The 14,645-nt window shown below is 42.6% G+C and overlaps 1 protein-coding gene across 1 annotated transcript in view; it reads left to right on the top strand.

Moving 5' to 3' along the window:
• The window catches only part of adgrv1 (adhesion G protein-coupled receptor V1), a 114,533-nt gene that overhangs the window by 19,173 nt on the left and 80,715 nt on the right, over positions 1-14,645 (top strand). Inside the window, exons 9-28 of the mRNA XM_018668798.2 lie at positions 50-320; positions 1,694-2,020; positions 2,550-2,726; positions 3,128-3,351; positions 4,470-4,596; positions 4,756-4,941; positions 5,170-5,350; positions 5,770-5,933; positions 6,049-6,172; positions 6,355-6,615; positions 7,798-7,924; positions 8,049-8,272; positions 8,450-9,184; positions 10,537-10,910; positions 11,682-11,861; positions 12,373-12,553; positions 12,814-13,007; positions 13,127-13,256; positions 13,569-13,649; positions 14,425-14,564. Of these exons, the coding sequence (XP_018524314.1) occupies positions 50-320; positions 1,694-2,020; positions 2,550-2,726; positions 3,128-3,351; positions 4,470-4,596; positions 4,756-4,941; positions 5,170-5,350; positions 5,770-5,933; positions 6,049-6,172; positions 6,355-6,615; positions 7,798-7,924; positions 8,049-8,272; positions 8,450-9,184; positions 10,537-10,910; positions 11,682-11,861; positions 12,373-12,553; positions 12,814-13,007; positions 13,127-13,256; positions 13,569-13,649; positions 14,425-14,564 (4,408 nt within the window). The remainder of the gene's footprint in view (positions 1-49; positions 321-1,693; positions 2,021-2,549; positions 2,727-3,127; positions 3,352-4,469; positions 4,597-4,755; positions 4,942-5,169; positions 5,351-5,769; positions 5,934-6,048; positions 6,173-6,354; positions 6,616-7,797; positions 7,925-8,048; positions 8,273-8,449; positions 9,185-10,536; positions 10,911-11,681; positions 11,862-12,372; positions 12,554-12,813; positions 13,008-13,126; positions 13,257-13,568; positions 13,650-14,424; positions 14,565-14,645) is intronic.

The following is a 14,645-nucleotide window of genomic DNA, read 5'->3' as shown; positions in this document are numbered from 1 at the left end:
TAAGTGCAAAAGTGTCATAATAAAAAGAGAAAAATTATCATCCCCCCAGATTCAATGGCATCATTATTGTAAGAAATGGAGGCAGTTATGGTGCCGTGTCTGCCAACTGGTCCATCAGTAGAAACTCCAGTGATCTTTCCCCGGTGTCGGATGACTTGAGGCCTGTGGAGGGGACAGTGAGATTTGCAGCCAATCAGGTGGACGCCGTGATTCCAATAGACATTGTGGCAGACAATCAACCTGAAGAGGCAGAGGCCTTCATTCTCAGACTGCTGCCTAATACTGTGACTGGTAATGCAGAAGTCGACGAGCCCATGGAGGTGAGTTAATAAGAAATCTTTTATAAGCTGGTGTTTATTTTCTTATTTATTTATAGTTTCTCTCTGTTGCTATTATGGGTTTGTGACAGAGAGAAAAAAGCTACACTTGTTGGGCAACATATCCTCCAGATGTTGTGCATCTGTGATACATGTGTGTGTGTTTGTGTGTGACCTACCGTAAGGTACAGTGGCAAACTTGGCACAGTCTGCAAAAGTCAACCTCTTAGTGTGTCACTTAGCTCTGTGGGTGTTCCTTTAATGTGGCTGAATCAAAACAAAGCGGAAACAGCAGGCACACTCTGTGTGTGGTGTCTGTGTGGTTTTCTTTTCTTTCTTTTTTTTGAAAGCATGGGTGACGTGGTGACAGGTTTTTATAGCTTCCATCTTTGTCCAAACCTCTTGGCTATGTGTGAAAGCAGTGGGCAGATCTAAGTCTTGTTTATGTTCAAGGCATGAGATTAGAAGCATGCAAACTCTGCTTTGGTCACATACAAACACACTCCAGAACAACACCTCAGGTTGTGAGGGTATAGGGTCTGTTTGCCATCTGTGCAGTACCAGTTTGCTCAACAGAAATTCCCAGAAGAATTAATAAACGCCTTTAACAACAGGACAAATTAATCAATCTTAATTTCTAATAATGTTGCAAATGATATATTACACACACACACACACACACACACACACAAAAGCATACACATTATACTGAGTTGTAAATCAGCTGTTATGAACGTGCCAGGCAACAAGTGTAGGTTTCAAAATACTCATGAAAACTACTCTAGCAGTCTTAGCAGAGTTAATTAAAGAGGATGCCTCTCTAAAGTTAGCTCAGGGCTCTGTTTTACTACTTTCAGTCTCACTTGTTTTCTTTCCTCTCTCTGTTCCTCACCTCTTCTTTCTTCTTCTTCTCATCTTGACCTAAGATACAGTCTTAGTAACACAAAAACAGGATACACATCAAAGTCCTCCAGAGTAATTGATGGTAAATCTGGGCTTCATTGCAATTACCCCCTCACAGCTTGAAGATCACTCACTGCACAGAGGACTGCACACAGCCCAGAGGCGCTCCCTCATTGGCAGTGCAGCTAAGGCCCATGTGTCAAACTTGTGAAATCACATTCTCTTCCAAGCAATGTGTATATAACTAATTTTACTAAATTTAAACATGAGCAAATTATGAGTGTATATCATTTATCTAAACCCAAGCAGTTGTTTGACTGTTGCAGCTCTACCTTTGAGGTACTAATAAGGCAATAAAGTACAATACAAGGTTATAGTTAATAAACATAACTATAACCTTTCTGGTGTTTTTGATCATTCCTTCATCGGCCAAAATTTAACATCCACCCACTCTCCCTCCACTCTCTCCTCAGATGGTATTCTACATCCAGGACAGTGATGATGTCTACGGGCTTTTTCGGTTTGACCCTGAAAAGAACCAAAGCATCCACAGCCAACCTGAGGGCCGTTTCCTCTCACTAAATTTCCTGCGAGATGGTGGTACACTAGGTGACGTGTCTATGACCATCACCGCCCTCTATGTTCCTGCAGGTCCAATAGACCCAGCACTGGCCCGTGACCAGATTCTGAATGTTAGCAGATCTGTTGATGTGGTGTTTGCCCGGGAGCGGATGGTCCACGTCATTCTGCCAATCAGGAATGATGCCTTCCTGCAGAATGGAGCTCATTTCTTAATACAGGTAACAAGGCTGGAAACACATGATTTTTTTCCCACTTCTCCCAACATTATTTTATTCATTTATTTTTTTGCATTGTAATCCAAGAAACACTTTGCTTACATGTCTAAAAAAAAGTGCTCTCTCTGTTTCTGTTTGCACTTGCAGCCAAATCATTGCCATCCAAAGTTTAAGTGCCTCATTTGCATGTGTGAATGGTTTGACACTGGCACTCAAATTTGGCATGTTGCTATGGGATTTGCCCAGCTATCCAAACTAACAACATCACCTAGCCCTTAAAGCAAGCAAAAAAGTACAAGAAAAGCCTTCTTCACATTTTGGAAAACCGTAATCACGCCACACATTTCCAGCCTCAAACCTTTAACACATACACGTAAGCAGATGGTGAAGATAGAAATATACCGTATCTTTGATTTATCAACTATTACAGTCACATGTTTTATTTTTGAAAGCTTCTTCTTATAAATATCTGTCCCTTAGTTCACCAGTTTGATTCATCTATTAATTCACTTGTGTCCTCTATTTCCCCTAGTTGAATACACTGGAACTGGTTGATATCAAACCCCCAATTCCTTCAAACAGTCCAAGGTTCGGGGGACCTCGAAACCTGACCTTAACTGTCACCCCTGACATTGCTAATGGGGAAATCGGCTTTACGAGTAACACCACAGTGGTGGTTTATGAACCAGAGGATAGTAATACCAGCACGGTAAGATATGACCCCTGTTTTCAGCAGTAGTACAGTACAAGTAGTGGCATATCTGTGATGCATGTCTCTATTGACTTTCAGATTTATATAAAACAACATATAACTTTAATAAAGTGATTTAATGGAAATTATAAAACAGCTCTTATTTAAGATCAGAGGTACCTGAAAGCCTTCAGTGTGCCAAGATTTGTGTTAACATTATGCTCTCACCATTCAGCGGGCATGTACCCTGTAAAGTGCTAACTTAACCACCACTTTTAAGGGAAAAGAGAGGTTTCCTTTTTTTGTCACTATAACTGACAAAGGCCTCTAATCACTGACTTTATAGCCGTCAAGCTGTTAGCAGAAAACACTGAATGTGCTTATGTATAAGAGGGTAATCTCAGTAACGTTTGGTGCAGGTGAACCTCCCTCTGTGGCGTGATGGGACAGACGGACAAGCTGAAGTGTTCTGGAGTCTTAAGCCAATCGGAGCCAGTCGTGAAGATGTAACCTCTAATGACCTGACACCTCTAAACGGCTCTGTTGTCTTCCTCTCGGGGCAGAGTGACGCCTCCATCAACCTCACTATAATGGCTGATAATATCCCAGAAGTAAACGAGACCTTACTACTCACTCTGGATAGGTAGGGATATTAAACTCCAGGAAAAATTATAGTTGACCAACATAATAAGTGTAAGAGCCAACCTACATGTACGCCGTGTGAGTCCAGGGAGATTTGAAAGGCCGAGTGGGTGCTGTCTCATCTCATCTCTCCTCTGGTTTTCCTGATGAGATACGTGTGTGTGTCTGTGGTAGTGTTTTTGGGGGGGTGGGTTCAGCTGTTAGTCTTATGTTCTGATGAGAACGGCATCTCCCTCTCCCTCCCACTCCTTCCGTGCAGGGTGGAGACCTCACGCTTTATAGTGTACTTCAGGTAAGTGGAGAGTGGGGTGAATCTGGACCTTTTGTGTGGCGTGAATCAGGGCTTTGTTTTTCAGAGAAGGACCTACTTCAGGATTTCTGGGGTCTTTGGCTGAGGTGGGGATAAAGGGGATTGGGATGGGGTGGGCGATTCTACCATGGTGTGAAAAAAAGAGAATCCAAAAGAGGGTGGTTGCTGGGAGTAAGGAGAGAATTCTTTATGCGTTTAGCTCTAATTGAACCAGGCCTGATTGTGTACCCTTTTAAAGATGTCAGTGTTTGTATGCATGCAGCGCCTTGGCTGTGGCTGTTTGTTTGGAGTGCTTCATTCTGTCATGTCTTTGTCTTTAATTTACCCGTCATGTGATGCTTGCTTGGCTCCAGTTTTCTCAGCTTACACACACATACACACACCCCTGTGGAGCAATAAAGATGCAGGCACGCTGTTGATTGACATTGTTATTAAAAGTGGTCTAAACAGCAGGACATCAGCATATTGAGTCAATAATGAATGAGCATCACACCATACATGGAATGCATTAAGAAGGTCTATTTAAATTTGAGTTTTGCTTTTAGAAACTCACAACACGCAAATAAAGCAAAAAGTTTACTACCATGTCATAGATGCCATCTGCTGCACCATAAACATGACATTTATGCGCTTTGCATGCTTATAGCAGAATGTTCTCCACAGTCCGTCATTAAGGAGGATGTGATGGCAAATATTTTGCAAAACAAAATCTCACGCACCATATTTCATGCAATGTTTTAGTCATAGTGACTCACTGTCATGATCGTGTACTGTGTATATGTTTATGTGTGCATTTGTGTGTGTCTCAGGAGTAATGTTGAGAATCAGATCCTGAAAGCTGGCTTCACAAGCAGAGAGATCGTCATTTTGGAGAACGATGACCCTGGGGGAGTCTTTGAGTTCTCCCCATTCTCCAGAGGTCCATGGGTCATTAATGTAAGTCAAAGTTTGAAACCAAAAATTATGTAATGTAGTTTTTTATGTCAAGTTTTACATAAACAGTGCAAAGTCATAATCATGTACGTGAAACGCTAAATATTCTTATTTTGTCTGTTGTCTCTCTGGTCATATGACCTTTGAACATCTTAAACCCAGGAGGGTGAGGCTGTGGAGCTGCATGTAGTCAGAGCCCAGGGACAGCTGTTGAAACAGCTGGTACGATATGCCGTCATGCCTTCAGGCAGTGCTGAATTCTATGGTGCCACAGGCATCCTGGAGTTTAAACCTGGAGAGAGAGAGGTGGTGGTGGCACTGGTGGCAAGGCCCGATGGCGTGCCCGAGGTAAGAGCATGTAATGTTTGACCTTTTGTGGTTATATAATATCGATTTACGTCATTCCAAAATAAAATCCTTCTGGTCTGTTAGTTTAGAGTTTACCCTTAATTTAACTAGCTGAGTAACAGACTGTAAGCAGCACTGTAAAATTATGTTTTAAACCTGTTTTTGCTGCATGCTGTGTGTGTGTGTGTGTGTGTGTGTGTGTGTGTGTGTGTGTGTGCGTGCATACAGCTGGACGAGACTTTTTCTGTGGTGCTTAGTAGCCACAGCACTCCACCCAGTCGCCTAGGCAACCACAGGGAGGTCAACATCACAGTGCGGAAGAATGACGACCCCTTTGGGGTCATTGAGTTCATCCAATCAGGACTGACAGTGGCAATCAACGAGAGCAAAGGGAACGAGATGCACCAGGGTACTTTGAAGTAGCAGTTCTTTAGATAATAGTCGCACTCTCCATGTCAAGTTGTACATCGACACAAGGAGTGAGACATGGAGCTAATTGGAGTAAATCACAGAACATTTGTATGCGTGTGCGATGAGCTGGACTTTGATAAAAGTTAGTATTTTATGTGTTAGTTAATTAAAACATGACCAGAGAGTTGTCTGTATCCTGTTTGTGTAATGTGTAATGCACGCGTATGTGTACAGCATTCAATTATAAACTTATAAAGTTTAGCTGGAAGCCAGAAAAATAGATTATTATTGTGTTCAATGCCAAAATGGTAGCTTCTACTGGAGGCAAAATATCAAGAGAAAAGTGCATACACAAGAGCCTTAAGGAAGTTTCAGTATCTAAACAGATAATCTCTCTCTATTCTGATTCATTTTCAGCTGTGTACCCTGTAGTGAGGAACAGGGGTCACTTTGGAGAAGTGTCTGTTTCGTGGGTCCTGGAGCCGGCCACGTCCGGTGACGTCAGCCCCCTTCAGGGAAACATCACCTTCAAGGAGGGGGAGTACCTGAAAAATCTCACACTCTACTCTGTACCTGATGAGGTAAACATAGAAACTAAATTCTGACTTTTCATCACATTGTTGATAATTGATAAGTGCATAAATCCAAATTTGAATGACATTTCCTTGTTTGAATTTCAATGTTTGTTTTTTCAAGATCCCAGAAGACATGGAGAATTTCACCATCACACTGTTAAATGCTACAGGTGGAGCTAGACTGGGAAATCTACTTAATGCCAGTTTACAGATTAATGAGAATGATGACCCCATTTACTTTGCGGGTAAGGATTTCACTATTAATGAGGGACTGTCTGAAAGAATGTAAAATAGCTCGTGCCATTCATTTGTCTTCCCTCTCTCTCTCTCTCTCTCTCTCTCTCTCTCTCTCTCTCTCTCTCTCTCTCTCTCTCTCTCTCTCTCTCTTTCTCTCTCTCTCCCTCTCCCCATCTCACTCTCATCTCAGAACCTGTTGTTGTGCGGCTTCAGGAAGGAGAGGTGGCCAACTTTACCATTCTGAGGGCAGGGCAGGCAGACTTTGTTGCCACGGTGATGTACCGAGTGGAGTACGGTGATGCATCACCAGGTGACCTCACCACGCTGAGTAATGACACGTTGCTGGTGTATGACGTGGGTGAATGGATGAAGAACATCTCTGTGGCCGTGGAGGACGACAACATACCAGAGACGGATGAACCCTTCTACATTATTCTCTTCAACGCTTCTGGTGAGTATGGGCTTCCTTTTAAACAAGTGGTCAGCACAGGAGTGTACTGTGTACTATCAGTGCATATGTCAGGTTGTATAGTGGATGTGTCATATCTTCATATATGTTTATCTGTTGAGGTAGTGAAAGCAATGTAATCTGCATTCCACCTGACGATTAAACAGCTGACAGTCAGTTGCTTTTCTCATTTTTTAGTGTGTTTCATAATAGAACAACCCAGAAAACACATGTCATCTTAAAATGACATCACCCCCTTCTCCCCTATTTATCCTCTCTTGTCTTAATGCCGGTTGTATATGTACAGAAAGGAGTAGTTGGGTTATTTAGCATTGTCTGTGGTAACACTGAAAGCTCTCCTAATCCCAGCATTGTGTGTCAGGGATGGGAATGAAAGACGGCTGGGCCCCAACAAGACCTTAATTACCAGACTTCAGACTTTCTAAGACACAAAGACTGGCCTCTCCACTGGCCTCTCTCTGTTTACTGATTGACATGGAGTAGAGTCGAGTAAGGAGTAGCCTCTGGTTTATGCCAGGGGGTTGTTCTTTATACAGAGATTGTGTTAAAAGTCAATAACCCTCATGTAAGGAGTCATTCAAACGAATACTGGGACCTTGACACTCTTCACCTTGCCTGTTTAATTATGAGCAGATTTGCATACTTATCACATTGTAATCGTAGTCTGGCAACTTGAAGTATATGCGTGTAAGAGGTTATTGCAGTTGTGTGGATGCTATTTCAGCTGAACATTCCCCTGTAGTTCTTCAGTTATTTCTTATTTTATATAAAAGTGTTCAAATATAAAGGTTGCTGGTTTTTGAGGCTGTGTCCTCAGCTTCGTTCACTTTAACTCCTTTGCTGAGAGAAGTCTTTATTTTTGGGCTTTCGTTTTTGTCATGAATTAGAAGCCCTCTCCTTCTGGGCTTGGTTGCCATAGTTATGGTGTGCTATGTTAATGAGACAGCCTCCCCCTATCACATTTAGCATTACAATAACAATATGGCCAGTGCAATCCATGTCAGTCTCTATCTATCTATCTATCTATCTATCTATCTATCTATCTATCTATCTATCTATCTATCTACATCTGATTTGGCAATTTCAGAATACATAGTGCAAAAAACGCTGGCATAACATCAACAGATATGTCCTGTCCTAACCTGAATGTGCTTGTCTACACAGGTGATGCTGTTGTGTATGGAGCACACACGGCTACTGTGGTGATCGAGGCCAATGATGATGCCAATGGGATTTTCTCCCTGGAATCCATAGAGAAACCTGTTGAAGAGGGCAAGACCAATGATTTTTAGTAAGGAACAGGTCATGTTTCTTTTGTGCAAAACATTCTCTTTGAGATTTTTATATTGCTGCTTTTCTACATAAAGTTTTCATTCTATTACTGAAATGATTACTCTTTTCTCTTCTTTTCTCAGTGTTCTGCGTGCTAGGGGCCATTTTGGTAATGTTACAGTCTTCTGGCAGCTGTTTGCCAATGACTCAGTGACTCCTCTGGAGGAAGGCCAGGAGTTTACCAACACATCTGGCTCCATCACCTTTACTACAGGGGAAGAGACCAAGCCTATTGTCCTGGAGGCCATCTCAGATAAGCTTCCAGAGTTCATTGAGTTCTTCGTCCTCAAGCTGGTTAATATTTCAGGTGAGTTTAAGGTAGAAGTGATAAATTTGTCATTGAGATTGAATTTGCTATAAAATATAATCCAAGCCATCATCTTAGACTTTCAATATTTAGATTCCAAAAATGCCAGAGAAGGATTAATTTCAATTATAGTTTTGTTTTGAAAACCCCTCAGCTCTTGCCTATAATTTCTTTAAGGGGGTTACCCAGGGGAAGGTGGGCGACTGGCTGAGACTTCTCTGAATGCCTCGGTTTTCATCCCTTTCAACGACGACCCGTTTGGCGTCTTTACCATCGCTGACAGCAACCTGGACCAAGAAGTAGCCGAAGATGTACTCTCAGACGATGATATGGGTGATGTCACTTCCTTCACCATCCTCCGTCAGCAGGGTACTTTTGGTGATGTGCGGGTTGCCTGGGAGATTGTTTCTGGCCACTTCCCAGAGGGCCTTCCTCTGATGGATGACCTGCTCCTTCTAGCTTCCTTTCCAGATGAGGTTGAGCTCAGGCCTCATGCCAGGAGACACCACTCAGCCACAGACACGTGGTTTTTCTCTGGGCTCCCAGGAGCTTATGGGACCATCTCGCCTGAAGATGGACCTGCTGCTGTCAGCAACTTCACCTTTTCTGCTTGGCTAGTGCCCAGACCAGACACGGATGGCTTTATAGTCTCCAAGGGAACCACGAATGGGACTTTGTATTATGGAGTGAAGGTCCACACTAATGAGTCTCATGTCACAGTGATGTTGTACTATACAGTAATAGGATCAAACAACACACAGATGGCCTGGGCCAGTGCTGAGAAGTTTGTGGCTGATAATACATGGTTACATGTCATCATTACCGTTCATGATGGGATTATTGAGTTCTTCTTAGATGGCAACCATATTCCTCGTGGGCTGAAGAGCATCAAAGGAGAGGGGATCATTGATGGTAAGTTGCCCAGTTAGAAATGTATTTAATGTAGCATATGACAAAGGGCAGGTTGTTCATCATATAAACTGTCCGTCATAGCAGCTCCTATTTGTCAATGCAGATTTTCTGTGTTTAGCATATGTTGTCATGGAGGCACAAATACCATGCTCATGTTCTTGTAAAGATGATGAGCCTGATGGCCCATGTGTGAGTTTGTGCATCTGCTCGTGTGTGTATGTGTGACTGTCTGGGAAGGGGGGTTTTAAGGCTTCTCTGTCGTTCACATATGGAAGGACAACAAGACTAAACTTTGCACATACACACTAATGCACACTCTCACAGACACACAAGCACCTACCTCGCAGTCGCCTCCTCATTGTTCAGGACTACTGGGACTCTGTAATGCTTGAGTGACCACTTAGCCTCTGCACTGCTGGATATTGTTACTGCTAAAGGGAATCAGTCGGCATCCTCTTTTCCTCCTATTCTCTCTGATTAATGGAGACAATAGTGGCAGCCTGTATTGGACCAAACACTCCCAAAGAGGGAATATCCTGATGGCTCTTTGGCGTACTTCAGTCACAGCAGATATGTACATAATCATCAATCATGTCATTTGTTATTGTCTGTTACCGGTAACTCAACCCACAGATGGCTAGCCTTGTGTCTGGGCTTTATTCTTGCTCATCAGGGCAGATTTCCTGCATTTGTTCCATTTTGTGCAAGAAAAGGAACCAATAGGCATGAGAGGTGTAAGAATATAAATGAGTAATGAGTAAGAGTTGGACCGACACATTGATTGGCCTTAAACGAGACTCTGTTTGTAATCCCAATACACTCCAACCATAGCAACCAAATTAGTTCCAGCATTAAGAATAATGTGATCATATGATCTTCATTATTATAATGATACAGATCGCCTTCTGGGTCAAAAAAGTCTCAATAATTAGTGTGAAATGCAGTTTGTATTCAGTTGTTGATGATGATCTCACCAAATCTCAAGCCAACTTAAAGACTTGTTGACAAATGTGAAATTAGTTAATTAATCATTGATTAATTAGTGTTATTTTCCTAAATTGTCACACTGTAACTTTTAGACTATGCACACAATTCAGTTATAATTGCAAGACGAACACCTATCTCAGAAAGTGAAGGTTCCAGCAATTATGAACAAGAAGAACAAGAACAACATTTTAAATTATAACTGTGTGTGTGTGTGTGTGTGTGTGTGTGTGTGTGTGTGTGTGCGTGTGTGCTTTGCTTTATTTGTTTTGACTGTCACATCTGAACTTTTTAAACATAATTAAAAAGTTCTTTTATTGCTATAGCCCTAAAATATTGTGCAATGTTTTTGGGTGTTTCTACCCCAGGACCTGCATCACTGTTTATTGGGTCAGATCCTGAAGGTGAACAGCGCTACACAGGCCTTCTCCAGGATGTTCGCTTATACCACACTAAGCTGAACCGCAGCCACATCCACGAGCTTCACACCCAGCCTGCAAAGACAGACCTACGTAACATCTCAGGTTACCTACGGTACCGGCAAGAAGAGAGGCAGAAGTCGTTTGTGGTGGAGGTCAGGGATGATAATGACGAAGAGGGTGAGGAGGTGTTCTATCTGCAGTTGGTGGCAGTGCGCGGTGGAGCCCGCCTCCCCGTCCCCCGACCTACGGCCATTTTGCGAGTCATGAAGAGTGACAATGCCAATGGGCTTTTTGGTTTCACCGGCGCCTGCATACCTAATGTAAGTTTAGCCACTCGAATTTAGTGGACCATATTTCCTACTAAGTATTTCAGTCAAGCACCTTGCAAACACTGCAGTTATGACAGTAACAGTTTTAATATAAACCAGAGTTTCGGACACGAATAAAGTATGTATTTCCTGAATAAGTCTGAATGTACTGACTGCTATTACAGTGGCATTTGTCAGTGTCATCAGTCAGTTGCGTCTACAGAGAAAACATAGAAACACATGTAATATAAACCCATTGGTTTGTCAGTCCCTGTCCTGCTGCATATTTCATCAGTGTTCACGCCTGGCTGCAGAGAGAGCATGCTCTCTGTTTTTAGTTGGATTGGATGTGTGGGCTCTCATGCTGGTCCCTCTCAGGTAGAGCGACAGCTGGCGAGGCTGCAGCAAGAGCATTCCTGTAGAAGTGGATCAGGAGTTCCAGCACTGGAAATGAGAGATCTTGTTCCTTGCTCCTCTCAGCACAACAGGTGGCAGGGCTGGAGATGGCATTCCATCAGAACTAGAGAGTCTTCTTTTATATCCTAGACCCTATGGGGATAAAAAGACGTGGAGGCATGTGGGCTATCAGGTGCTCCCTCTCTAAATCACATTATTACTGTGCTGGAATTAGACTGAGCTGTTAACATAGTTGGTAAAATGAGATCATTTAAGCATAACAGACTGCAGTAAGTGACTACAGTTCAATGCATTCAGTATTGATCACTTCCTCCAATGGTTCTTCAATGGTAACCGGCATTTTTATTCTCTTGTTTGTCCCCATAGACCACTGAGGAGGGCTCCACTATCTCTTGTGTGATTGAACGTACGAGAGGATCTCTGGACCACGTTTATGTCAACTACACTGTTACCCAACTGGATGGCATGAACAATGAGACGCAAGCCGATGAGGACTTTGTTAATGCCACTGGAGCTGTGCTTTTCATGCCTGACCAGCGTTTTGAGGTGTGTGTGCTGTGCATGTGTGAGAGTGACTCAACGATTGGACCTGTTTTAATGTGGCTTTACATGAGCTGGGGAAAACCCCTCTGAGTTTATCCAGCATAACATAGAGTGCAGTCACTCAGTGACACTATAAAAACAAGTGTGATGTACCTAATGTGCACTGTATTTACACATTGGAATATTGATGTCAAATAAATAATGTCCAGTTTAAGAGCAGTAATTCAACACTACCCAGCTGCATTGTTTCTTGATAACCAGCCCCACCTAGTGGATGGTTGTCTTTGAATTTACTGATGAGTCAACAGGTGTCAGCTGAAGGTTAAGCTTATGCTTGCTGCCTGTAGCACATAACATAGACACTGTGACTGCCTCTTACCAAAAGAAAAGGTAATATTATTAGTTATCCTAAATCAAGCACTTGATAGGAGCTGAAAGAGAGACTATTTTTAAGGATACAGCTTGAACTAAAAAAAATAATAATAATAATAATGTATGCACATCTTTCCATTAGGTACTGAACCTGTTGGTGTTGGATGATAACCTCCCAGAGCTGGCAGAGTCCTTTCAGATCATGCTGGTGTCAGCAGAGTCTGGTGACGGGAAGCCAGGCTCCACCCCCACCAGTGGTGCAAGCATCGACCCAAATAACTCTGTCAACACTGTCACTGTCACAGCTAGTGATCATCCCTATGGTATTTACTCACATGCCCAATTACCAGTACTGTTATACTTTCAGTTTTGCTATTTAAGCGATCCATATTTCTAAGATTATGTTGTGATAAGTGGCATATGGGGTCAGCTAAATTTAAGCACAATCTTCTCTGTCTTTCTCCCTCTAATGTGTATTATTCCTCTTCCACTCCCTGTCTTCCTTCTTCTTCTCATTGCATTTTCCCCTATTTCCTTTCTTCTAACCATCACTGTAACACTCACACATCCCTCCCTGATCCAGGTCTGCTGCAGTTTCAGCCCACCCCTCCAGGGGAGGGGTTGATCCTTCCAGCATTAGAACCTGCCCACATCACTGTTAACGAGGAGGACGGACTGATCCGTTTGCCGGTGGCCAGGGCCCAAGGCCTTTTGGGCAGGGTCATGGTAGGATACAGGACAACCCCCTTCACAGCATCCAGTCCTGAAGACTATTTGGTTAGTCTCCACTCAAATCTGAAATCTTACTGATTTACACACACCAATGATGTGTCAATAAACTAATGAGCAGATGAAGAGAATACATTTTGCCTGGTTTCTCTATATTCCACCGGCAGGACTCAGATGGCATGCTGGACTTTCGTCCAGGGGAGAGGTTAAAGTTCATCACTGTGACCATCACAGACAATTCTGTCCCTGAGCTGGACAAGATTTTTAGAGTAGAGCTCTACAATGCTGAAGGAGGAGGTGAGAAATTTTCATATTTTGATGTATTTTGGCCCTTGTAACTCTCCGTAGTTTTTTTTTTTTTTAATCAAGTACATTTTTAATAGAAACCTGCCCTTAGTAATCCTAATTAGAGTTGAACTCACCCTGTATTCTTCCCTACTGTTTTTGTGTGTTTTGTTTGCTGTGTTCCTGTGTGCTTACCCACACATACCTACCCACCTGCGTAACTACCTGCACACCCTCCTTCTCGTTTGCCCTTTAATCTCTACTCCTCTGGTGTGATTCTAACCTGGTGTGACACTTGTTTGATCCTCGTGTGCAATCCGTCAGTGGGTCAGTTTCTGCATAGTGAAGGAAGTGGTAGTGGGGAGAGTGATTCTGACTTCCTCCTTCCATCTTATCACCATCGTGGTAAGTATCCCCCTCCTTTATGCGGCCAAACTGCTTCTTGTCTTGGTTCCTTCACCTCCCCCACCAACATAATTTCTCACTCCCTAAGGTTGCATATCTCAAATTCAAGTTCTATTAGGAATCAAGTGACATGTTGCTGTTGCTGATAGGCAATATTTTATCTCATTTTTAATATGATCTCCTCCTTTTATCTAAAAATTAGTATTATAGAAGTATTATTTTTGGCTGCTTGGACAGCAAGATTTGGACCATAAAAGTTGGGAAACTCTCCTCTGCACAATCTTTAGTGCATATACACATGCACACATCTGAAGGTGTGTGGGTGTCGATGCACATGTGTTTTAATTGTGTGTGGTATTGACATTGTACTGTGAACCCTGCGAGAAGTACCCATGGAGAGTAATGTGGGAAAAGCAAATAGCCTTTTACAAGCAACAGGGATATGTGGTTGACATCAAGTGTCAGAGACCCCAGTGTTTTGCATTAAGCTTAGGCTGCTGTCAACTATTCAGAAATAACCTTCGCACACAGTTTGAAGATGCCATTTCAGCCATAACATCATTGTATTTAGTGGTCAGAAGGTGTGTATTATTATTTGGCTATCTCTATTAAAATCACTTGCTTGAATCATTAAAAGATGATTGTCACATTTCTATTCCCTCTTCTCACACCATTGGGTACATTTCATTTATTTCAAACTGAAACGCTAAGATATGCAGCTAAATGTACATCACTAAAAAATAACACAGGGTCATATCTGGCATCTTGTGTGTAGCCAGCTTGGGAGCGGCATCCCGCATCACGGTGACCATCGCTGCTTCAGATGATGCCCATGGAGTTTTTCAGTTTAGTCCTGAGTCGCTGTCTGTTAATGGGACAGAACCCGAGGATGGTCGCAGCTCTGTAGTCCTACAGGTCAGTTTGATGCACCCTTTAACATTTATGAAATGCTCAAGGAAATAGATGTTTCTTTGTGTTTGCATTAGCAAGTCACGA

Source organism: Lates calcarifer, linkage group LG13 (genome assembly GCF_001640805.2).
Source record: "Lates calcarifer isolate ASB-BC8 linkage group LG13, TLL_Latcal_v3, whole genome shotgun sequence".
Classification (NCBI taxonomy): domain Eukaryota; kingdom Metazoa; phylum Chordata; class Actinopteri; family Centropomidae; genus Lates; species Lates calcarifer.
This window is presented reverse-complemented; position numbering and strand designations above follow the sequence as displayed.